Genomic DNA, 27,172 nt, shown 5'->3' with positions numbered 1-27,172 from the left:
CCAGAAATACACTGTATATCCTGAATGTGTAAACACCAGAAATGCACTGTATATCCTGAATGTGTAAACACCAGAAATACACTGTATATCCTGAATGTGTAAACACCAGAAATACACTGTATATCCTGAATGTGTAAACACCAGAAATACACTGTATATCCTGAATGTGTAAACACCAGAAATACATTGTATATCCTGAATGTGTAAACACCAGAAATACACTATATCCTGAATGTGGTCACCCTAGACACTCACCTGGTATATATCCTGTACATGTTTAAAGCCTTATTTTTCCCTGATTTACAAAAAAAGAGAGTTCTTATTTATAAATGCATCAGACATTTCATCAAACTACTCTGAAGGTTATCACTCTGGAGGGGTTTTTACACAGGATTGCAGCAAAGATACTTCTTAAATCATATGTGTAACAGGTATTTTGTCAAGTTACTCAAAATCTAAACAGGGCTTAACTTTTTCATTATTTTCAGTGATGGACCAAAATTGTGCAAATGAAGTGACTTTAAAATAAAATTTAATTTAATACATACCAAACAACAAAACATATTTCTGCACATCATTTTCAACATGACATCATGCTAAAATAGGATTACCACTAAAATATGTACATTAACAGTATATAAAATATTTTTTGTGCTATAATGTATTCAATATCCTAATCAATTTGATGTACAACTAGATTTACATTTGTTTGGGAGCATTTTAATAAGGGGAGGTAATCACTGAAATCTTAATCAGTACTAATATACTATCACACCAGCTGAATTGAAAATACAAAATATTCCATTTAAAAATATCACATTTCTTATTGATAATGTACATATATCCTAGCTGAATTCCTTAAGTTAAATTTCCCTTGGTATTTTTTATCATATTTTGTCATTGCTAAATTCCTGAAGTCAAATTTCCCTATGGTGTTTCACATTTAGTTGATATGCATATAAAATGGCAATATTCAAAAGATCAGTTGATTACAACATTAAAAATTCAAAACATCAGTTGATCATGACACTTTAAATTCAAAACATTGGTTAATCAATACATTTGATAAGAATGACACGCATATGAAATAGGAGATATGAAATGATTCAGTGTTGATACATTTTTAAACATGAAGCTGATCAAGTATACACACTATTCAATGTCATAAGTGTCTACAAAGGAGCCACACCTTGAAAATAAGTGTATGGTTGTATTATATGGCCAGGATAGTATTTGTGAAAACTTCTTTTACCTTCAATTACAAAGGTTATTGCAATTTTAGGAAATTCTTGCTTTAACATATACTAGTTTACCTGAGTGACATTACCATACCAAACTAAGCATGTGTTGTATTTACCAGGGTAATACAGTAATTCCTTAAAGACAATGAAATAAGATAAATCTACTATGGTATACTTAACTTGGTTTGTGCTGAGTAGTTATTTATCAAATTAACAGATCATCTCCTGCCTTTGCCTAAATCTTTCTTCCTTTGTGTTAAACAGATCTAATGTGGCAGACAAATGAGAAAAATTGTAGTATGAAAATTGTATATATTAAGACATGGTAGTTATTATACCTTCTTACAATTACACAGTTCACTCCTTAGAAAAACTATGAAATAAGTTTAGAAAAGGAGAAAGCAATTCCTGACTTTATTTTTTATGTAAATGAAGGCACTTATTAACAAGATGTATAATTGGATTAACAACCAATAAATGATACAATCATTTTTTTTAAGATGAAAATTCAACCACTATAATGACTTTTGTACAACATTACTACATGTATGTTCAACACTTAAGTATACTCGCCTGCAGTTCATGGACAATCAACGGCCTTTGCCGCATTTTAGAAACGCAACAAACTGTTATTAACTTCAGTCAATCTTACAGTAATTGATCAGTTTTCGTGAAATCTGATATCTTGATGTTCATTTTTGGGGACTCAAACAAACTCACGTAGTGGTGCTGGTGTTTGTTTTTTTTTTGTGATAATTTCAGCAAAATATTACATTCTGGCAAGTGTTCCCATTAGTTTGAATACAGTAATATTCTTATATGTGTCTTTTTTTAAAACACATCAATCATTGGTAGATTTTTATTCCAGTTGACTGACAATTCGAATAATCAGAAGTTCGACAGCTTAGAAGACAACAGGTTCCTATAGAACATAAAAATAATGTAGTAGACACCTGCCATATAAGACACCCGAGTACTTTTGAAAATTCTCTTTAAATGATGTTAAAATAAAATACTAATAAAAGACCTGTATTTAAAGTTGTATAACACCCTGTCCAGTACCAACGTGTTGTAAATATGTCTCACCAGTTGTTTGGCAGATTTTGGTGCAGCTGTCTTCCATGATAAACATGGAAAGCCATCAATCTGATCAAAAGCACTTATTATCAATGCTTTTCAGTTCAAAAAAACCTTTTTACAATTTTCGTTCTATTTGCTCTGCTTCATACAAATGTTTGCGTAAGCACATGTTATGGGGTAAATTAAAAAGCACTCTTTTTTTCCAAATGATTTCATAAACAGTTTTTTTTTATATATTTCTTATTATAAAATTTAACATCAAAGTATATCTTACCAACTATTTAGGTTGTGAATTATCCTTCACAAATGTGCAAATAATTAGAACTTTACAAAGATTTAGCACTTCCATCTAATCAAACACCCTTATACAATTTTACGAGGCTAAGAGACTACTTCATGTGATGTCCCTTTACATATTCATATCTGGGAACAACCAAATGAATTAACGGACAATTATTTAAAATTTGAATAATAAATAATAAAACTAATAAAAAAAAAACATAATTTTACAAGACGATAGGAACAATTCTTTATATACTTGTAATCTGTATCACATCGAAAAAGCACTTTATTCCTAACTTGTACTACTTATTTGTACACCAATAAAACTGACAATCAAAACTGTGAGCATTTTCATCTACCTGTGATATATTCGGACTTTTTTTCTGAGGGAGTAGAGCATACACATCAGTCTATACATCAAAAATTTATATAATATATATTCTTAAAATGATCTCACATCCTGTACATATAAATTATAAATTCATCCTGTACAGTGAGAATAATTACATGCCATACACATAAACAGAGATCAATGAGTTGAGATATACAAAGGGTTGATTAGATACTGATGATGGTATAACATATATGTGTTGGTGAGAGCAGGATGTGAAGGAATATAGGCGACAAAAACTCTAAAACTTTCCTGTATTTATCCATACTGTGTTTATGAGAATTGGTTTCTGAACCATATCAGGGTTTGTATTTGAATATATATATATATATTGCATACGATTTGAACTAATTCGTAAACAGCCGCTTCTGGTTTTGTTTATGTAACAGTTTGATTACAGGTATTCAGTTTATAAAAAATATCTTGTTTTAATTTGAAAAAAATCAACGAAAAATAGCCAAATACTTATAAAATCTCCTCTAAATGAAACGCGAGGCTCTAGGCCCTGATAAGACAATTCACCATATAGCTGGATATTTTTACAAAATCCTCAAAATGTACCTTTGGCAATTTTTGTGCATTTCCTTTTTTCGTTTCGTTTCGTTGTCACAGAAATTTGAAAGGCTTTTTTTGAAGACTGAATACTTCAGAACAGACATAACTTAGATAAATACCAGTGTAGACTCTAACATCAACTGAAGATCGAACGAACCAGTCATGCTCCATTAGTATTCACCACTAGGCTAGGCGCATGAAGATACGTCTGCATGAAGGCATATCAACTCTACAGATGTATTGCTTCTGTGTTTACAATAAAAAGAAGAAAACCTACAAATTTTGCTATTTCAATTCTTTTGCAATTTTGAAAGGGTTGCTAAATTCACAAAAATCAGATAGCAACAAAACTTTTAGCAACAAAACTTTCCCCAATATACAGTATGTCTGTATTCTGAACTATAGTGCTGCCATCAAAAACTTGGTTTACAGTTAAATATTATTATGACAGGAAATCAACAAATATGCATCTCTAATACATTCAATCACTTTCAGTGTGCTATAATGTACAAAATTGTTTAAAAAGCTCTAAAGCTCATGTCATTAAATCAAGTGGATGATTAATACATACTATATGAATAATGGGTTAATGCTTCTTTCAGACTTTTAAAACAGAATATCTGTAAAATTCTGTCAGTTCTACACAATATATCAGTTTTCAGTTTCTGTCATCACAAAATTGTTCTCTTTGGCCAAATCTAGAAGGTTGATAACACACTTTCCAGCCAAATCTAGAAGGTTGATAACACACTTTCCAGCCAAATCTAGAAGGATGATTACACACTTTCCAGCCAAACCTAGAAGGTTGATCATGCACTTTCCAGCCAAATCTAGAAGGTTGATAACACACTTTCCAGCCAAATAAATCTAGAAGGTTGATAACACACTTTCCAGCCAAATCTAAAAGGTTGATAACACACTTTCCAGCCAAATCTAGAAGGATGATTACACACTTTCCAGCCAAACCTAGAAGGTTGAACACACTTTCCAGCCAAATCCAGAAGGCTGCTTACAATTAATCTCTGATCTTTTCCCAACTGCTTCCTGAGGTTTGTTGCATAGAATTCATTCAACATCTTCCCGAACATTTTTAGGTTCATGTTTCATCTTCTCTCACCATTTCCACAATTTTGTCCTGGTCATAGCTGCTGAGGTCATCTTTCAAATGGGTGACCCTTCTTTTAATTACCATTGACCCTATCCTTTATTTTTCCTGAGATCACAAATCCTTTCCTATATATTTCCAGCGCCTCTTTCCCAATACAATATTGTCTTGTATTTCATTAAACAAAATCCTAATAACACAAAACTAATCAATCTCCTTATCAAATGTGACACATATCTGCTGTTCCATAAATGTTTTAAAAGAATGACTCTCTCCTGCTTTCTATGTGAGAGGTTTTACTAGATACAACCTTTAAAACAGTGTCACTGCAGACAATTCTATAAGACAAATCAAGGGTAAAATTAAACAAAAGCTCACTGTCCATGTCAGTCCAGTTTCATAAAAACAAAGTTTAATTCACACAAAAACATCACACTTATATATGTAAACAGAGAGTTGAATATCCTGTTACAATGCTGACGGGGGTCTATAATTAACACACTCCATCAGTTTTCCAACATTCCAAAGTAAAGCTGAGGAAAAAGCCTCTGTAGCTTATGACATCAATATGCTATACATCAGCACTGAACACTGGTTCTCAGATGCCCTTTCTGGCAGAGAAATATATAAACGTCAGTCGATAAGCCGGGAAACATGACGTTACTTCGGACGAATCAGACTGGAAATTATTTGCTGTATGATACTTTCCTTATTCTAAGGTATACTGACATTTATTTGAATGAATGTTGACTATGTTTAAGTAACAAACACACCATTTTCATTGTTGAGGGTAAGTACACGCATAGCAATTTTGGTATCCCCATATACAGACAAGATAATCTAGAAACATTCTTTGTCCATTACGGGGAAATAACTTGGTCTTGCTTCACTTCACCTCCCATCATGCTTGACTGATTATTTCATTCTATTTCATCACAAACCATCACAGCCTGAGGGAGGGAGCTAGCAGGCCATGTTTGATGACCTTGACCTCCATGACCTCTGACATCACATTGCTGACCTCTGACATCAGGTGACCTTACTCCATTGCATGAACGAAGGCACATCCTTGACAGGTACATTGTAAGTGTGTGCCTTGAGCCGTAGATTTCGGTCATCAGTCAGCAGCACAACATCCCTATAGAGTCGGATAGGTGCATCTGTTGGAACAAGAATGTTAAATGTAAATGTTTTGAAGGATTTTTCTCATTACATTTTACAGTCGTTTTCCTCGATCACCAAATCAGGAGAAAAAAGATTGCTAGATGTTCTACTACACAGCAATAAGGTCAATTTGTGCAAAACTGAATGCAATTTTCACCAATACTTTCAGGTATATAGATAATGAATGTAAGTATAAACATGTGACAAAAGTATGGAGGGTCAGACAGATGGACAGACTGACAAGACGTCCTGTGAACTACAAGACATACTCAGGTTTAATAATTTGTACTTACCTTTGTCCTTCGTCATAAAATCTCTGGCCTTGTCCTTACAATAGTGGAGACAACAGGACAATATCAGGTCATCATTGTTGCCCTGTAATGCAAAAACTTAACTCATTAACAAACAAGCCTGGTTTTACAGTAGCAAGTCATTCCTTAACTCATTAACAAAAAACCCTGGTCTAACAGTAGTACGTCCTTCCTTAACTCATTAACAAATATACATGTACCGTATTTTTCAGATTATAAGCCACTTCTTTTTCCTCGTGAGTCAGGTGTGCAGCTTATATACTAGCACAGCTTTTATCTGGTCAATAAAAAAACTGCAGAAAAAAAAAAAAGAAAAAAAACAGGAGCAATACCAGTACATCAGTATGAGGCAGTACTGATTGTTTTTACAAGTACCTGCCTGTCACGTGTTTGTGACTAAAACAGATTGCTGAGAACCACCATTTGCATTTGTATAGAGAATGATTTGAAGATTGAAAGTAAAATATCATTCTCATGGGTTTAATTCAACCTTTTAATATGAATCTTAATGTTATCTTCTGGACTTTCAGTTTCAGTATGTTTTTTTTACTATTTTGGAAATACATCAATAAAATAAAGGATTAACAGTGTATATTTCATTTGCAAACTTTGCCAAATGTTTCACTGAAAATCTGATAAATTGCACTCCGATGTCTGTTATATCAACGAAATTTGGTCAACGTAACCATTACTAATTCATATGAAAGGATGAGGCTTATATTCTGGTGCGGCTAATATGTGGATCAAATCGAAAAATTGATAAAAAATCAGTTCTGGGGCTTATATACAGGTGCAGCTTATAAAACGGAAAATATGCAAATTTCAACTTTCTTTACATATCTTAACATACATTGACGGTCAATCCTTATAAAGTACCAAATGTATATTTTTTGTTTCCTTACAGAATCTGTCTCCGTGTCCTCGCTTCTGAATGAGATTGTTTCCATGATATTGCCTTTGGAGGTCTGAGCTCGGAGATGATTGTTTTTCTTCTGGAACTCGGCCTCCAGGTACCTGATGGTCTCCTCAGCACTCTTCTTCACTTTGTTGGCATGCTCCTGACTATCATACTGTCCCATTCTACTGCCCTTCGCCAAACCATCCAACTCATTTATCACTGAAGTCAATGATAATACAATTCACAAAATCAGTGACATCTCTGGTACTGTACTGTTACTACATACATTTTTTCTAGGGTTGCTTTCACAGAAGTGGCTGAAATGTTTGGACCAGCTAAACTGGTTTGTGGGGCCAACCATACTGTCAAAAACTGGCTGAATGTCGTTAGTTTTCAGAATTTCTGCGTAGAACAGGTTGGTGCATTTACAGAAATGTTATGATGTTCGGTATCGGTTAAAATTGAACATATACTATTTTTCGTTTGTTGTTATGTCTGAAAGAAAATTCTAAAACTGTGTATTTTGAGCTTTACCTTCATCATAACCATTCTGTACAGTGGTGTTTGTTTATCAAGGAATCAAGCATTTCACTTGGGTTATGTAAATGTAGCCAAGATTTTTTAGGACAAACTTTCCTTTCCTTGTTAGTCATAGCAAGAGATCCCAGAGGGGTCTTGGTGCCCACCATTGCCTGATCTTTATATGTTCTTTGAAAGTTGGATCTTTTCTCGTCTTTCTCTGTTTTTGCTCTTAATGCTAAGAATTTGAACATTCCTTTGCAGAAATAAATGATAATCTTTACCTGCCAAATCCAAAATGGCCACCTGGAAGCCATTTTGTTTCTTCTGATCAGTCTCAAAAGCAAATGAGAACAAAGGGAAAATACATATGAAATCTAAGAGATATCCATTCAGTACTTCGTCAGAAATGGCAATAACAATCTGAATTAGACAAAATCCAAGATGGTTGCTTGTTGGCCATTTTGATTTTCTGAACAGTCCCAAACTCAAATAGGCACAACTAAGGGACCTTAAGAACCTTATACATGAAATTTTAGAAAGATCTATGCATTAGTTCTCAACAAACAGTGATCACAAACTTACAAAGTCAAAATACAAGATGGCTGCCTGTCAGCCATTTTGTTTCTTTTATCAGTCCCAAAATCAAACGGGCACAACTAGGGAACAAAGGGAACCTACACATGTAATCTATGAAAGACCCATCCAGTCCTTCTCAAGTTAGCAATAACAAACTTTCATGGTCAAAATCCAAGATGTCCACCTTTCAGCCATTTTGTTTTTCTGATCAGTCTCAAAATTACATGGGCACAACTAGAGACCAGGGGGAACCTACATGAAGTTTGAGAGAGATCCATTCCTGCTTTTCAAAAAAAAAAAAAAATAGCAATAACCAACTTCATTGAAAAAATTCAAGATGGCTGACTGACCATTCTGCTTTTTAGGTGGGTCCCAAAATCAACCAGCACAACTAGGGACTGAGGGAAACCTACATATACAATTTGAGAAAGATCTATCCAGGACTTCTCTAGCAACAGTGATATCAAAAATTGTTTACTAACATGAACATATGGACAATGGATGGACGGACCACAGACACAAAGCGATTTGAATGTACAAAATATTACTTGAAATACTGTAGAATATTTCCATAGATTCTCTTTTTCACCTACCTCAAATATTTTGATTGATCTATGACAAGGATGTTGATGGTATATTTCTGGTGCTTTATCAGCTTCTGTATACAACAGGGACACATCTTACTTACCTATCAGGGGGATGGTGATGGTATATTTCTGTATACAACAGGGACACATCTTACTTACCTATCAGGGGGATGGTGATGGTATATTTCTGTATACAACAGGGACATCTTACTTACCTATCAGGGGGATGGTGATGGTATATTTCTGTATACAACAGGGACATCTTACTTACCTATCAGGGGGATGGTGATGGTGTATTTCTGTATACAACAGGGACATCTTACTTACCTATCAGGGGGATGGTGATGGTATATTTCTGTATACAACAGGGACACATCTTACTTACCTATCAGGGGGATGGTGATGGTGTATTTCTGGTGCTGTATGAGTCTCTGTACACTGCTCAGGTGATCTATAAAACAGTTAGTGTCAGGAACCAAGAAGATAGGGTGAATCTCCAGTTGTATCAAGTGGTGTCGGTTTTTATCCACGATCTTCTGGAATGTCTCCTTCTGTTTACGTTGTTCTTCCTTGATGCGCTTCAACTCCTCTTTTTTCTCGCGTAGATGACGTACATGTTCATCATCCTCACCTGTCATCTCCTCCGATTCACTCTCGACGATCACATCTTCTTCCTGAACAGACAAGACAAATTTGTATTCTGTAGCTACTTATCAATGTAACTTGCCTTTTCAAACAAAACAAATATATATATATATATATATATATATGAAAGGAATATTGACTTGAAATTGTAATAATTCAGTTCTACCGGTATTTAAAGTTGGATATTAACTGAAATATTGAAGGTATAATTTTTATAAATTTGAATTTCTTACACCAGAAATGTGGCCCTCGGACTGATCATCATCTTTCTCTTCGTCAGAGAATCCTGTAGGTGGCGCTATAGAAAAGTACTGTTTTTGCTCCACATCAAAAGACAACATTGGAGTAGGAATACCACACAAATAATCACCGAAGTCCTGCAGTTTCTCAATCCTACAGCAGTCCTGGGCTATCTCCTGCACAAACAATGTGGTTTACCAACGTAACACTGACTTTAGATGAATGGTTGTGACACGACATTATTTCAGGAAATTGTCAGGACTCAAGAAACCAAAGGTTTTCAACAATCAATTACACCTGTATTTTGGCATAAAAAGATCATTATTTTTTACCAATCAATACACGTATTAAGGTCTAAACAGATGAATGTTTTTGACCAATCAATACTCGTATTAAGGTCTAAACAGATGAATGTTTTTGACCAATCAATACTCGTATTAAGGTCTAAACAGATGAATGTTTTTTACCAATCAATACTCGTATTAAGGTCTAAACAGATGAATGTTTTTGAACAATCAATACTTAAAATTTGGGCTACAGAAAATAATGCTTTCGAATCAACTAAAAGTTGTGTTTTGGTCTATATATCATTTGTTAGTTGAATTCTGGTCTACAGAGGCAGATGTATTTTCAATAAATTGATACATGCATTTTGGGCTACAAAGAATAATATTTCTTAATCATTTGCCATTTGTTTTTTGGTCTACAGAAACCAACATTTTTTTCAAAAAATCACTACTGTTACTTGTGTTATATTGGTCTACAACAACCAATGTCTTTTATCAACCCTTACTTGTATATTTGTCTACAGAAACCACACAACTATACTGGAGTCTCACCTTGGTTACAGTACTATGTACATAGTGGAATTTGATTGGTAAACTTAGCAGAGGCACAAATCCAGCCAGCATATTATCTTCATGTAGGATTACAGGGTCACAGCCTGTATTTAAAAAAATACATATCAATCAAATCAGAAAATAATAAAATCTATCACCTCTATTTTATTTTCAACAGATCATTTTTGGAACTAAAATCGACTTCTGTCAGCAATCTTGTATAGGTGGTCATTAAATGTAGTGTCATGACTACAAACTTTGATTGTTTTCATGGTTCAATTTCTTGCAACAAACAACATGTACAGCGTCCTCTATAAATATATTTATCAGAGAATGGATGATGGTTTACCTATGAATGTGTTTACCTTAGTCAGACAACAAACAATGGTTTACCTATAAATGTATTACTATAAGTCAGAAAACAGACCATGGTTTACCTATAAATGTATTACTATAAGTCAGACAACAAACAATGGTTTACCTATAAATGTATTACTATAAGTCAGAAAACAGACCATGGTTTACCTATAAATGTATTACTATAAGTCAGACAACAAACAATGGTTTACCTATAAATGTATTACTATAAGTCAGACAACAAACAATGGTTTACCTATAAATGTATTACTATAAGTCAGAAAACAGACCATGGTTTACCTATAAATGTATTACTATAAGTCAGAAAACAGACTATGGTTTACCTATAAATGTATTACTATAAGTCAGAAAACAGACTATGGTTTACCTATAAATGTATTACTATAAGTCAGAAAACAGACCATGGTTTACCTATAAATGTATTACTATAAGTCAGAAAACAGACCATGGTTTACCTATAAATGTATTACTATAAGTCAGAAAACAGACCATGGTTTACCTATAAATGTATTACTATAAGTCAGAAAACAGACCATGGTTTACCTATAAATGTATTACTATAAGTCAGACAACAGACCATGGTTTACCTATAAATGTATTACTATAAGTCAGACAACAGACCATGGTTTACCTATAAATGTATTACTATAAGTCAGACAACAGACCATGGTTTACCTATAAATGTATTACTATAAGTCAGAAAACAGACCATGGTTTACCTATAAATGTATTACTATAAGTCAGACAACAGACCATGGTTTACCTATAAATGTATTACTATAAGTCAGACAACAGACCATGGTTTACCTATAAATGTATTACTATAAGTCAGAAAACAGACCATGGTTTACCTATAAATGTATTACTATAAGTCAGAAAACTGACCATGGTTTACCTATAAATGTATTACTATAAGTCAGAAAACAGACCATGGTTTACCTATAAATGTATTACTATAAGTCAGAAAACAGACCATGGTTTACCTATAAATGTATTACTATAAGTCAGACAACAGACCATGGTTTACCTATAAATGTATTACTATAAGTCAGAAAACAGACCATGGTTTACCTATAAATGTATTACTATAAGTCAGACAACAGACCATGGTTTACCTATAAATGTATTACTATAAGTCAGAAAACAGACCATGGTTTACCTATAAATGTATTACTATAAGTCAGAAAACAGACCATGGTTTACCTATAAATGTATTACTATAAGTCAGACAACAAACAATGGTTTACCTATAAATGTATTACTATAAGTCAGAAAACAGACCATGGTTTACCTATAAATGTATTACTATAAGTCAGACAACAGACCATGGTTTACTCTACAAATGTATTTTACTCACAGTCTGACAATGGATGATTGTTTCCATTATAAATGTTTTTTCTCACAGTCAGATCACGTACGACGGTTTCCTCTACATATGGTAACTAACTTTCTGTGATTTCATTCCATCTTTGACAATATCAAAATAGCTTTACAGAATAGTGTTTAAATAATACCAAGAAATTTATAACCATTGTTATAGACAGGAGTCATTATATACCAGGTCACTAAGGCAGGCTGGACAGTATGTAAATACAATACCTTCTTTTTTGTCTTTGTATAGTTTCACATGAGATGTGTCTACATTCCTTAGTATGTTACACAGATCAGCACACGACTGCCAAACATCAACATCAGGTCTACAACAAAAAATTACCTTTTTAATATAACATGATGTCCACAATATAAAATAACCTAAATAATATAACACTGTCTTCAGCATAAAATTATCTTAATAAGAAAACATAATATCTATAACATATAATTATCTTAATAATATAACATAATATCTACAACATAAAATTATCTAAATAATATAACACTGTCTTCAGCATAAAATTATCTTAATAACATAATGTCTACAACATAAAATTATCTTAATAATATAACATAATATCTACAACATAAAATTATCTAAATAATATAACACTGTCTTCAGCATAAAATTATCTTAATAACATAATGTCTACAACATAAAATTATCTAAATAATATAACACTGTCTTCAGCATAAAATTATCTTAATAACATAATGTCTACAACATAAAATTATCTTAATAACAATGAGATATTAACATTTGGTCTACAACATTAAATGCTGTATATCAGGATATTTTTCCATCAACTGGAGATCAAATCGACCAGACAAACTAGATAAGAGAAAACATCATTTCTTATAGAAGTGTTCATGACTAGAGAGTGCTCTGGTGCATATTGGCACATCAGCTGTATAGATGTATTATTCCCGCATTTACAATGAAAAGAAGAACACCTGCAAATTTTGCAATTTACTTTTTTCGTAATTTTGAAAGGATTGCTAAATTCGCAAAAACCTCATTTTTGTATTGGGGGGGGCTGGCTCCTGATGTCACTTACTTGAAACAAAGCTTGTGTATGTATGGAGGCAAGTTCAAGAGGTTACTTACCCAAGAGTAAATTCGTGAATGTTTGGTGGCGGGTTCCATAGGTTTGGATTACAGTACATCCAGTCCGTCCACACCTTAATACCAGGTACCTGCTCCTCTAGCTCACGACTAAACATGTGGGCGGGGTAGTCATTAGACACCAGGTGTTCCTTCAGCTGTTCTGAACACCGACGTACCAGGATACCAAACATATCCAAGCCAAGTTGTACTGCCTGTTCCTGGAGTTCTGACCTCAGAAGATCAGAACCAGGATCTGATGGTGATACTGTTGAAAGAAAATGAAAATATCTTGATTTATTGAAGAATAATTGTCCCATCAACAGGTTGACCTGGAGGGGAACATGTGAATATGTGTGTCAGAAGCTTTACAGAATGTGTAAACAAAAAATATCAAACGAAAAAATATCAGAGGTCTGTGAAAAAATTACTCTTCGTGATGACCTCTATTATCTCTGATGTCCTTGAAGTTGTGAAGAGTGTCCTTGTGAACACAACCTCACCCATCCTTATGTTTTATATACATCTGTATACACAACCTTATCAGAGTGAATTTTATATGTAAACATATAAAAAAATATAATATAAATATCTTACAAGGCATCTAGTTGATTTTTAGCAAGAGCACATCTAGGCTCTTTTCCACTTACTAAGCAGCCAGCTGTTAATCGTGCAAGTCACCAAAATAAATCATTAACTGATAACAGAAAACAACCAAGCAACAAAAACGTACTTGGTGACTGATGATCTGCAACATATCAAAGTGTTTAACACAGAACAGTTCACACAACATGCTAACTTACAAGGAGTCTTCAGAGCTGTGTTATCAATAGCAAACATGTTGATAGCCATAAGTTGAAGCAGTCTTGTGGGGCCTATTGCCCCTCGTCTAAGAAGTGCATCAAACTCTTTCAGCATCTGGGCACAACAAACAGGGAATGTTTCCCTCCTAAAAAGGAAATTTGATTAAACATATATTTCATCAAGATAAACACACGAGTCTGGTACAGGGTAATCCAAAAAATTCTGGACCAGAAAATACCCTGGTTCTAGAGGAATTAATTAATCCTGAACCAGACAATAATCTGGTTCTAGAGGAATCCATTAATCCTGAACCAGACAATACCCTGGTTCTAGAGGAATCCATTAATCCTGAACCAAACAATACCCTGGTTCTAGAGGAATCCATTAATCCTGAACAAAACAATACCCTGGTTCTAGAGGAATCCATTAATCCTGAACCAGACAATTATCTGGTTCTAGAGGAATCCATTAATCCTGAACCAGACAATAATCTGGTTCTAGAGGAATCCATTAATCCTGAACCAAACAATACCCTGGTTCTAGAGGAATCCATTAATCCTGAACCAGACAATAATCTGGTTCTAGAGGAATCCATTAATCCTGAACCAGACAATACCCTGGTTCTAGAGGAATCCATTAATACTGAACCAGACAATACCCTGGTTCTAGAGGAATCCATTAATCCTGAACCAAACAATACCCTGGTTCTAGAGGAATCCATTAATCCTGAACCAGACAATACCCTGGTTCTAGAGGAATCCATTAATCCTGAATCAAACAATACCCTGGTTCTAGAGGAATCCATTAATCCTGAACCAGACAATACTCTGGTTCTAGGGGAATCCATTAATCCTGAACCAGACAATACTCTGGTTCTAGAAGAAACTATTAATCATGAACCCAAAATAACCTAATCAATTGTTCTTTACACGCATAAAAGGTTTTGTTTTTGATGAATCATTTTCTCCTTTTGTTTGTTCCTTTCATTTATTGATCTAAATAGGTGCATTAGAAATGTAAAAATTGAACATAAATAGGTTTTCTTTTTAGATCTTGAATAAAATGATAAGTTAAGAAAATCAACTTACCCGACTTTAGTGAATAACTTTCCATGAACATTGAGAAAACTGAGAACAAATCTTTTATTCAGCTGGAAAACATAAATGAAACATACATAAGCACAACATAGCAAACTTATTTATACAAATCAAACAGCAAGGTAGCAAACTTACTTATACAACACGAACTTTAGCAAGGTAGCAAACTTACTGATACAACACAAACCTTAGAAAGGTAGCAAACTTATTTATACAACACGAACTTTAGCAAGGTAGCAAACTTACTGATACAACACGAACTTTTGCAAGGTAGCAAACTTACTGATACAACACGAACTTTAGCAAGGTAGCAAACTTACTGATACAACACAAACCTTAGCAAGGTAGCAAACTTACTTATACAACACGAACTTTAGCAAGGTAGCAAACTTACTGATACAACACAAACCTTAGCAAGGTAGCAAACTTACTGATACAACACGAACCTTAGCAAGGTAGCAAACTTACTTATACAACACGAACTTTAGCAAGGTAGCAAACTTACTGATACAACACGAACTTTTGCAAGGTAGCAAACTTACTGATACAACACGAACTTTAGCAAGGTAGCAAACTTACTGATACAACACAAACCTTAGCAAGGTAGCAAACTTACTGATACAACACGAACTTTAGCAAGGTAGCAAACTTACTGATACAACACAAACCTTAGCAAGGTAGCAAACTTACTGATACAACACGAACTTTAGCAAGGTAGCAAACTTACTGATACAACATGAACCTTAGCAACGTAGCAAACTTATTGATACAAAACAAACACCAACATAGCAAACTTACACAGTCTTACATTAACAGGAAGATGATATCCATTTAAATAATATTGCAAAACTGTAAGTTGGAATTTAGACTTATTATTTTGGAATTCAATTTGTTTTGTTTAAAGCAGAGATATATGCCAATTCATGATAATGAATCACAGATTGTTTGAAACCAATATTGTATGTCCCAAGGAAATAGAGCTAAACTCAAAGCGTAACCAAAACTTCCCCCTTAAGATTTTTGGTAAAAACACTTCATGATTTAAACTTCAACTTTCATTTAAGATGCAATGACAATTTAAATGTAAACATATTTACATTCTAAAGCAAATACACTGACAAATAGATCTGGTTATGTCTAGAAAAGGTCTGCTGGACAAAAGGATGGATGAACATACCATATGAGCCTTAGTATATTCCCATCATTTATTTTGATATGTTGTTCTGTGAGATAGTCCTCATCTACTACAAGGAGATTCTCACTCAAAATGAACCTGTCAGTTCATAGGGTGATAAACATAGCTAACAAACAAACTATAATTTGACCCTAACCTCAACAGCATCCAGTTTGGACAAGTCCTGATGAGCCCCCTCATCTCCGTTGTCCTCAGTACTTGTACCATCTGCTGATACCCACACCTCAATTCTTTCACCCTGCTGTTTCTTTTGCTTTCTCAGCTGCTGAGACCTTTCTTTTTCTTGTTCTCGCTTCTTCTCGGAGTTCTGGGCCTGATGAACAAAAGATCAATTTTCCAATTAAGCCTAAGTAAATAAATGTTTTCATCGACATTTGAGTAAAATGTTAGAATTCTCTAAGTCCAGTCTGACAAACAAGGAGGAGACAGGAAGTAAATTCAGAAACGAACTATTGTTATACGTACTATGTACAGTAAAACCTCTGTCCCGGTTTTTTCACTCCCTACAGAAAACTTTATTTTTGCTCAAGCTCAATATTGTGCTGATTAAACTAGTTTCAAAATCAAGCATTAGCGCATATCTGATTTACAACTCCATGTAATTCTATACAGTGTCATCATTTTGTGTAATGCTTCTTTGCTGTATATAGTAATTCTATAAAGTGCCATTACTCTGTGTAATGCTACTTTATCGTATTTGATATTTCTGTAGAATGATATTCTTTGTTGTAATGCTGTTCCACCTACCTTCTTCCTTGCCTCGTCAAACAATGATATCAGACTTTCCCGTGCTGTTAGGAACGGATTACTTGCCGCCAAACTTCTCATATAGTAGTAGACAGCATCAAGCTTCCTTCTCTGTCAGGGTTAACAAACAATATAATACAATAAAAACACAATGACTTAATTGCTGAGATTTTAAAGCTGACAAACCACTGTGCCAGAGAAATACAATACTTATAACCCAGCAATCCTCCTTCAACACATCCTCAAGTGCAATAACTAAAACTCATTTGAATGATTTCTATTTTTATCACCTCCACTACAGATATTGCAACACTAGTTGTGTAGAAACCTAGTTTTGATATGGACAACACACTGTGTAGAGGGCCAGTATCAATACGGACATCACTTACAGTGAAATGATTCAGCCTTGATAATGACGTCACTTATCATGAATAGAGCCATTACTGATACGGACGTCATTTTCATGAATAGGGCCATTACTGATACTGACATCATATATCATGAATATGGCCTTTATTTATGCTGACAACACTTACCGTGTATAGAGCCAAGATAGCCAGTTGGTTGTAGGGACGGCCATTCTTCGGAGCTATTTGCTGCGCCTTGGAGTACCAGCTGTAACAGTACAATATGATTTATTTCATTCAGTTTACAGTTTCAACCAATGGAAAAGTATACTGGAATTTCTCCTACAAAGACTGACAGCAGAGACATAATAATTCTTAATAAAAACAGTATTACAAAAAAGATTATTGATTTCAGTAAATGGTCACTTGAAAAGTTATACAATGTATATAGTAAATGTACACATATAAGTGCTTGTATTATACAGTAAAAAATTGTTTCTCAATATAGCAATAGAATATTCAATAATAAAAATATAGATTCAGAGAAGATGAAGGGAGAATTGAAAAATATTAAGCCCTTCTTTGTATCTATTTTCAAAAGACGTCTTTGCAGTCATTCCATATCTCCAGTTAGGTCATTAAGAACCTTACTTTCTTGCTCTTCCATAGTTGACCTTTCCGGTATCATTGCTCTGCTCTCTGTATCGAGCAATGTCACCGAGACAGATCAGAGTTCTCTGGGTACTGAGCAGAGCCAGTTTGACTGTTCGGGAGATATTCTCTGGGGGCAAGACACTGGTGTCCAAAAAAGCCTCAAGTTGGAAATTAAATGTCTGCTGCAGTTTCTGAAGAAGGCGCTCGTAAAATTCAGTTCCCTGTAAACACATTAAAGACACTGAACATTACTACTTTTAAAATAAAGCATAATTCTACTTTACAGTTTGCATACTGTAAATGTACTTATTTTTGGTGCTATGAAGTTTTAGCACAATATCACTTTTTGGCAAGTTAATGAAGTGATGGCTTTATGTATTCACAATAATGGCTATATAAGCATATCCAGTACAGAAACTGCAATAAGCATATTCATATCACTGCTAAAATATACAAGCTAACATTTACATGTCTCCAGTGAATAAAGAGCAGGATTTTATCTTGGTACCTGGTAACAGGAAATTGAGTTCGAAGATGACAACTATTAATATAAAGGAGCTGAGATTCAGTGACAAACCTGATTGAGTATATGAGTGAGCTGGCTTTTGGTTTCTTCATCCTTTTCCTCGGACAAGTTTTTCCTAAACACCTCTATTACTTGGTAATATACCGACTTCCACAGGAGCTGTTCTGCATTATGTTTGTTGGCTACATCCAAGTCCAAGAGTATCACCTGTTCACACTTACACTGTAGGTCTTGTCTAAAAATAGAAACAGAGACACTTGATAGTGTTTTCACTAATAACGAATGTATTTTACATTGTGGCTAATACCCTAAAAACTGCTTAAATCCTAGTTTTTATATCTGATCTCAGTAAGGGTAGTGAAATCCTAGTTTTTATATCTGATCTCTGTGAGGGTGGTGAAATCCTAGTTTTTATATCTGATCTCAGTAAGGGTAGCGAAATCCTAGATTTAATACCTGATCTCTGTGAGGGTGGTGAAATCCTAGTTTTTATATCTGATCTCAGTAAGGGTGCTGAAATCCTGGTTTCATACCTGATCTGAGAGAGGGTGGTGAAATCCTTGCTAGATAACCGCCTCGACACAAGATCACTCAACTGGCTGTCTAATGATAGGGACTCTTGAATCATTCGCTCCGCCATGGCGCGACATTGTGTCCGAGATCGCCCAGATACTGCCAATTCCTGGTCATACTCTCCCCTGAAGAAAAAAAATTGCTTAAATCATTACTATCCATATCTGTAGAGTGTTTTCTAAACTTTATTCATAACAACATGAACCCAATCATTCAACACAACTGTCAATATATTCTTATTATTAAAAATAACATACACAAAATAATATTATCATTCATTCTAAAATATTGTAATTCAAGTTTGATTAAACACTAATAACCATCTTCCTTTCTTTTCCAAAGTTCTAAATACATGTACAACCTAGAATCTCTTTCATTAAGATGATTACTAAAAGTAGTGAAAAGACACAACATGTGACCACTGTTTTTGTTACCAAGTCTACAACAGCTAATGTTCTGGGTACTTACCCTTGATAGTACGGTTCCCTCTGGTACATTTCCTCTGGATACATCGCCATGTCCCTATAAGGCACAGGGTACGGGAAATAGTAGCCTCCAGGTGTCCCAGGGTGTCCAGAAATAGGTACTGGGTGAGGACCAGAATGTCGTTGAGGAAAGCCATGGCCACCATCCACAAACCTAGGATCATAGTTTTGAAAGTAGGGTGCAGCTGGACCCATGGGCGGGTAGGCCTGATGGAAAGAAGGTGGCCCATGAGGTGAGGTAGGAGTGGTAGGATTATCAACATCCTGAAACTGTAGAGGTTTGCTATCTTCATGTAAGTTTTGTGACTTGTTTCCATCCTGAATCATTATGGGTTTGTTTGGATTATTGGGGTCAAAGAGTCTTCTTTGTCCTGCCCCACCTCTAGACGTGTTTCCAGAGGTACCACTGTGAACTTGAGGACCTTTAGACCTTTGACTTTGACCTTCATCACGATAGCTCTGTGTCTCACTATGAAGTGCACCAGATGGAAGTTTCAGCAGTCCACCTCTGGGGGAGGTTCCTGTCTCATGCATGGTTTCATCGCGCCCTGAGAGTCGACGTTCATGACGGTCATAACTATAATGTTGATCCTTCCCATGGCCTCGTGAATCATGACTTTGTCCCCTAAAACTAGGATTATGAATGTCTTGTCCTTGACCTCTTTTATCATGACCATGTCCCCTGATGTCCTGACTCTGACCCCTGGAATCATGCCTCATGTCATGTCCTTGTCCTCTGTTGTCTCTGCTTCCAACCCTTGTATCTTGTCCTCGACTGCCTCTTGTGTCCTGCCCTCTGCCTACACTTCTACGGTCCTGCCCTCTCCCTACTCCTATTTTATCGTAGTCTTTGTCCTTTCCTGCTGGTCCTCTGTATTCCTCAGGACGGCCCCTTGATCCCTGCTTATCTTTGCTCCTCTCAGCACTCCGAGCTCTGCCCCGTCCTCTTCCACGAGATGTTGACCCTTGTCCCTGACCTTTTTGTCCTTGTTGATGTCCTTGTTGGTTACCCTGATAGTGACCCTGTCCATGACTTTGTTGGTGACCTTGACTATGACCTTGCTGGTGAATTTGACCATGTCCTTGTTGGTTACCTTGATAGTGACCCTGTCCATGACTTTGTTGGTGACCTTGACTATGACCTTGCTGGTGAATTTGACCATGACCTTGCTGATGACCTTGACTAGGTCCTTGCATTGTGACTTGGCGTTTCTCATTGTGATCTTGAGCAAAAGTTATCTTGAGGTTGAGATTTTCTGGATTGTTGAGAGCTTCACGACTAGAACTAATATCCTTGAGACTAGCATTACTACTCCTCCTACGTCGCCTTCCTTTTCGTGGCAGACTTAGACTGTGGTACATCTTCTCTCCTTCATCTCCATGGTAACTCTGAACACTCTGGACACTGGACACACTAGAGTCTCTACTGTGTCGACCATTTAGGGAACTCCGTCTATTTCTCCGTCTACTCCTGGGTAACTCATTGTACCACTGATCACTGCCATCATGTCTATCGCGGGAACCTGAGTTACGATTTTTATTCTCGTTGTATTGATTTTCTTTGGCTCTTGAGGGTCTGTATTGTCTCTCACTAGTTTTCTCACGATATATACCATATTCACTACCTGATTCTGACATTCTGTCTGGTTGTTTCTGATCAGAAGAACCCATTCCAAAGTCCATCCCAGGGAAATCCCCTTGTCTTTCCAGAAATTCCTTTAACTTCATTGTTTCATCCTGGACTTGTTTGGCCATTTCTCTCTCTACTTCCTTATCCCAATCCAGAATCCTGGTTGTTGTTTCATCATCAATGCTCAAGTCACTGGCAGTACTTACGTCACTGCTGACACTGCCAGTCCTTTGTCGACGCATGGTTGAAAGTGAGTACCTTTTAGGGGGTCCCTTGGTCATAGGTTGACCTTTGGGAGGCTTTTGTTTCAGATTTCCATTACCACCTTGCCCGCTGCCTGTTACTGATGAATTACTGTTCCTTCGTTCAAAGATCATGGTTGGTATGTGGTTACCATTGCCATCTTCACCTTCGTCCGGAGCATCAATAATTGACACAGTTGTCTGTTTTACGGGACGATCACGTGGACGCCGCTGATTAATTCTTTGTGGTTTTGGCGGTTCTGATCCAGTAACAGGATTGGCTTGAGAGGTACTGACATTATTTCGATTCTGTTTGTCTTCTTTCTGTTCAATATCATCCTTTTCCACAATCCGTAATTCCACATCCCAATTTTCGCCACTAGGTGGACTGTTTTCCTTTTGGACATTTCCTCTACCTCCTCCTTTTTCTCTTGGCCATGTGCCATATCCTTCCTCTCGATTCTGTCCCCTCCCAAACCCTCCTCCACGTTTACCTCCTCTGTCCCCCATAAATTGTCCTCTCTGATTTTGTCGTTTATCTCTTGCAAATTTCTGACTGTGGTTGTCAGTTCTGTTCTTATCTTGATAATGACACTCCTCTTGAACTCCAGCTGACCTCAATCTTTGACCACCAGTTTGAGATTCTCCTTGACCACCACTTAACCTTGACTCACTTCCAGCTCTCTGAGGTGTATTTGAGGCCTCATCAGGCTTTGATCCCTGAGGTGAGGAAGTTTGATTCACAAATGTGATTTTGACATCCATGGGTGAACATTTCCCAAAATCTATTTTACGCAGAGAGGTATTGTCATCAAACAGAGGAGAGGCAACATTTGATGGAATTCTTGCGGGATCATCAAGCTCCTCTGACTCAGAGTCTTTTTGACTTTGCTCTATCAGTTTTCCCTTTGGAATATATCGCTGAATCTCTGGTCTTTTCCCTGACTTGGATCTTTTCTTGGCGTCTCCAGTACTGACCAGTCCATCTTCAGACTGCACTTGCAGATTACGAATGTTTGTGAGGACCTCATCAATCTGTTGTTTACAGAAAAAGAAATACACTTTATATTGTGACCTTATTCCAAGTTAGTGTTAATGAATGAACATGATATAAATTCTCAAATCATTTCATTTCCTGTCATATTCAATTCACTGGTTCTAATTCATCCTTTGAATGTACAAGTTTACTAGCCTATCCTCTTGTAAACTCGAGTAAACTAAACACTTTGTTATCTTTTATTATCTTATCCTTCATAACATTTTTTACATTTCATACATACATAGACTATATCTATTCATTGTTCAAACATATTTATGGCATTTAAATTCTATAATTCTTTAATCATTTTTTTTTCTTTCAATATTTTCTTATACAATTAATAATATATATATTTTAACGTTAGCAAAGCTGCATTATAATATTCATCTTATTTTGAAATACATGTACTGCCTGGTTACAATTCATGTGAAGATTTATACATCAGAATACTGACAGGACTCCAGGATTTATCAATCTGACAGATTCTCATTGATATTTCTTTAAAGAGCTGGTCACTTAAATTTATTGATAAACCGACACATGTTTAGCATTTCCATTTACTGTCCATCCATCAATTTTATATCCTTATATGATCATGTATGTTAATACACTAGACTGTACTTTTAGACATATAGAAATAATTCCAAATTATGAAATAATAGTATTGTTTGTTTAAATTCATTTGCCTGCTTTATCACTTATCACAGTAAGAGTCATTTTGAGGCAGGATTTCTTTATAGTAGCTGGTGGCTACCACTCTGAACAATATACAGGAGGTCAATTTTCTGCTGTTGACAGCAACAGCAATTGGTATTAAGTATCTTGCTCAAGAAAACAAATGCAACGGTACAGAATGGTTCAATTTAGCTGAAAATACAAACAGCACTACGCATGGTTTGCTGAGCTACACACGTCCTCACCTAACGGATCAAAGATCGACAATCTACTGAGCTATTACAGCCTCTAAATTACCAGCAGGTGTCAAACAATCAATAGTTTACTTTTTTCTACCTTTTACTACACAAACAATTCAAAACTTTACCTCGTTTTCTACACAAAGAATAAATACTCAACACTTTTTAATACACAAATGATAAAATATGATACCTCTTTTTCGACACTGTTCTCCTTGCTGCTGTTAGTTGCTGACCCATGGCTTTCTACATCTAATTCCTCCTCCCAACATTCTCCTTCACCTTCTGCCTCTCCATTCCAATTCCCTCCTCCTGCTTGTTCAAGCTGTTGTTTGTGCCTTAAAATACTTGGTGGTTGGTACACTCCTCTTGTTGGGCGTTTCGGTCTCTTTTCCTTTTTGTCCAATCTATTGGCTCGTTCATCTGAAAAAAAAAAATGAAACAGATCATGCCACAGATCAAACACAAGTTTGGAAATTGCATTACATGCAGGACAATTAACACTGAATGTAACTGTCCTCAGTAAATGTTGTACATATTTAGGACATATCATTATTTCAAAAAGGATATATGCTCAATAACACCCATACATTCACAGAACTTAATTTTGTTTCGGTTAACACACATTAGTCATATAGCCACATCTCGTCTCCTCACATGCCTACATAATCTTGCCATATTAATCTTTCTTCCTGCAAAGATTCAGACAACAACTCTTTACTCTCTCTTATTCACTTCTGTGCCTTTGTATAATTGAGCAATTCCTTATATCACAATTTTGACAATGAGGTAATTCATTTTTATAAGTGAGATATAAATGAGAGTATGTGTTTATTTTCATCTGATTTATTTTAATATCTGTCATGACTTCTGAAAAATGTGCTGGATATTGCAAATTCTTAACAAATCTCTTTGAAGACCTCCTGTCCTAATTTCTATCCCAATATGGCTGGGTACAGAAAATGTAGTTTAACTTTATGTTTGTTTCAGCTTGTAGATAAGAACAGACCTTTCAATCTGTGAGTGGATTACATAGGAAAATGTCATTTTTTCCTATAATTATCATTTGAATGCTGACCCAGGCCCTAGTGTGGGTCACTTATTTCATTATTTTCTAAAGACACAATCCTAACAGTTATCAACAAAGTCTAATATCAACAGTTAATCAAATTAAGATAATATGCTGAAATCAATGTGCATGCATGATAACCGGTATTTAGTTACAACTACCATCAGTGATACCAGGATTTATCTTTTTTATCTATTTATAACAAATTTGAAGTTCGAACTGATTATCAGTTGTAATGTTATTTTGATTTAAATAATTAAGCCTCATCACAGACTTAAATATTACCTAAAAGTCTGACTATACATAATTGTGGTTAGGAGGAACAACTTACTTTAGTAATGACTGTACAAGAAAACCGAACATCCACAGAGCTTTGAGCTTAGAACCAAATCTGGTGAATAAGGATGTCAATTCAACAAAAATTGTCATTTGAATATCTGTCGATTCATCATTCGAATATTCAAATAGTTTTCATATCCATAACATATGGTATTAAACTTTAAGGAGTCAGTCCCCATATGTACACTAGAATATCAGTAATGTTTTACCAATATGGACAGAATGATGCATGTACCCACAATCCACAATGGTTCCATTTCATCCCCACCCCCTAATACCAGAACTAAACCGCAAAGGAAAGGTTAATTTAACAAATAAGATCAACTTCTACACCTATTCTTCTGATTATGAATTCAAATTGTGAAAATATCTTGAAAGGTGTCATTGGAAAAGGCATGTTGTGGAAACACAAAGATAGATAGATATCCACTCATATTTCAAAATTTTCAGAAAATAGAATTGTTCTTAAATTACTATCTATAATTGAAATATCATCATAGGATTTCATCTGCTACAATGATGGCCTTTGCTATATGTATAAGGCCCATAACCATGTTAAATGTAAGTTAAAGTCAACAAAAATTTGATTGATCATACAACATCTCTTTTATTGAGATCGCCAAAGAATTTCTCAAAAAGTGTGTCAATATGACCATCACTATGCACCCATTGTCAATGTGATGCTTCGAATGTCTAAGGGAAAATGTCATCCGATATTTATATAAACCATATGTCATAATGTCCATAAACACCTAACAGTAAGTACTTAAAATGTTGGTTAAAAGGACTGACAAGGCTATATGACCAAATTTCACTACAATATTACAGGTATGGCAGTGATCTTTGTTGCTTCACGCAAATGAGGTGTAAAAAACATCTGAATGGGGACTTCAGACCCTCTGGAGATAGGTTTATCAGTGTCATGGTGAACTGTACAGGTGTAAAACCTTGAAAACACTATATACTTCCTTGATTGTTTCGCTGACAAAATTCTATTCATAGAGTAAATTGGACATACCACTCGTCAACAGAGAACTGATAAAATTTAGCAATTTTTCTAATGTTAATATTTAACAATTGTGAAAACAATTAGTTTGCATTATCTTCCTGTTCCAATACATATTTCATCATTCACTGGCATTCCTAATAATAGACTCAATTATTTCAGGCATCCAACCATTTTCAAATTAACACTTTTGTATGTTTACAATATCATTTTGGTGTCTTCATCTATTTTTCTTGATATATTTTATGCCATCTCACATGAAGGAAATGTAATATTTACATGGATGTGTTTTGTAAATCCTATATGATATATTTTATATTTTGATACAAACATATTTAATTGAGAACATTGTCTCTTGTTGGTGACTTGATATCACAGTAATGCGAGCAAAAATTGCTGCAAAATTCAAGTTTTGTTCTGCATCAAAGCAGCATGAGTCGACTTCACTATTGTTATTTGTTTCATCGACAACTAGAATTGCATAATTTATGTTTGGGAATATTTCAGTTCGAAACGTTTGCTTCGATAACGTTACCATTGAATTTCAAAAACGCTGAGTTAGAAAATATTAAGCTTTGAATGGGGAGATGTTATTATAACAATATAACGAAATTATCTACGTTGGTGACAATCTGACAGATCATGAAAATCCAAACAGACTATCTTTATTCGTCCACAACTTTGCTTTAAGGCAGAATCAAGATAGCAGTTTGATGTTATGTTCACGCTTTGACATATCCTTTATATGGAAATACTCAAAATATTTTGAAAATTTACAGTTACTTATGGACCAAAGAAAGTTTTTATATTTTTCTATTTCCATTACAATTTTTCGAGAAAGTTTGCAGTGTAACTGCTTTGGCATACATACCTTCTTTTACTTGAATTCCTTGATGTGCTAACGATTTCTCTGTTTTCTTGTGTACAATATTTTCTAATTCATTGTAAGAAATCCGAACAATATCTGTTTTCGCAGCCATTTTCTTCAGCCGCCATTATCGTATCTCCTCAAAATGAAGAGTTCCACGTTTAGAGTCCCGCTAAAATTTCCAAGTAAGAACAAAAATCTTGTTGTCATTTTTTTTACCGTGACTGTTAAAGTAGCTTTGCTAAATCGGAACATGAACTGTCTCATACAATTATATTTATATGCGCGTTCTTGTTAAGCTTATACACCTATGCTATCACATATTTGGTATATTTCAAAGAGTG

At 35.1% G+C, this 27,172-nt stretch overlaps 1 protein-coding gene across 1 annotated transcript; it reads right to left on the bottom strand.

The window, feature by feature from the left end:
- Window positions 1-228: 228 nt before the first annotated feature.
- On the bottom strand, window positions 229-26,940 carry LOC132556918 (telomerase-binding protein EST1A-like). Its single transcript, XM_060221406.1, has 19 exons — window positions 26,842-26,940; window positions 23,740-23,940; window positions 19,705-22,628; window positions 19,197-19,361; window positions 18,715-18,898; window positions 18,135-18,358; window positions 17,673-17,751; window positions 17,137-17,247; window positions 16,526-16,702; window positions 15,186-15,247; window positions 14,097-14,242; window positions 13,297-13,549; window positions 12,414-12,511; window positions 10,437-10,540; window positions 9,593-9,773; window positions 9,098-9,382; window positions 7,032-7,246; window positions 6,112-6,193; window positions 229-5,814 (listed from the first exon to the last, which is right to left on the bottom strand). Exons 1-19 carry the CDS (start codon window positions 26,938-26,940, stop codon window positions 5,684-5,686), a joined length of 5,721 nt encoding a protein of 1,906 aa, XP_060077389.1. The 3' UTR covers window positions 229-5,683.
- Window positions 26,941-27,172: the final 232 nt, after the last annotated feature.

The sequence above is a fragment of the Ylistrum balloti genome, unplaced genomic scaffold (assembly GCF_031769215.1).
Source record: "Ylistrum balloti isolate Yb309-2 unplaced genomic scaffold, AGI_CSIRO_Ybal_v1 Utg369566, whole genome shotgun sequence".
Classification (NCBI taxonomy): Eukaryota; Metazoa; Mollusca; class Bivalvia; order Pectinida; family Pectinidae; genus Ylistrum; species Ylistrum balloti.
This window is presented reverse-complemented; position numbering and strand designations above follow the sequence as displayed.

Coding starts and splice junctions, on each gene's coding strand:
- LOC132556918 (XM_060221406.1), bottom strand. CDS start 26,940: ATGGCTGCGAAAACAGATATTGTTCGGATTTCTTACAATGAATTAGAA. Junction 16,703..17,136: donor TTGACGAGGCAAGGAAGAAG/GTAGGTGGAACA, acceptor TTTGTTCATCAG/GCCCAGAACTCCGAGAAGAA. Junction 7,247..9,097: donor CATCACCATCCCCCTGATAG/GTAAGTAAGATG, acceptor CATTGACTTCAG/TGATAAATGAGTTGGATGGT.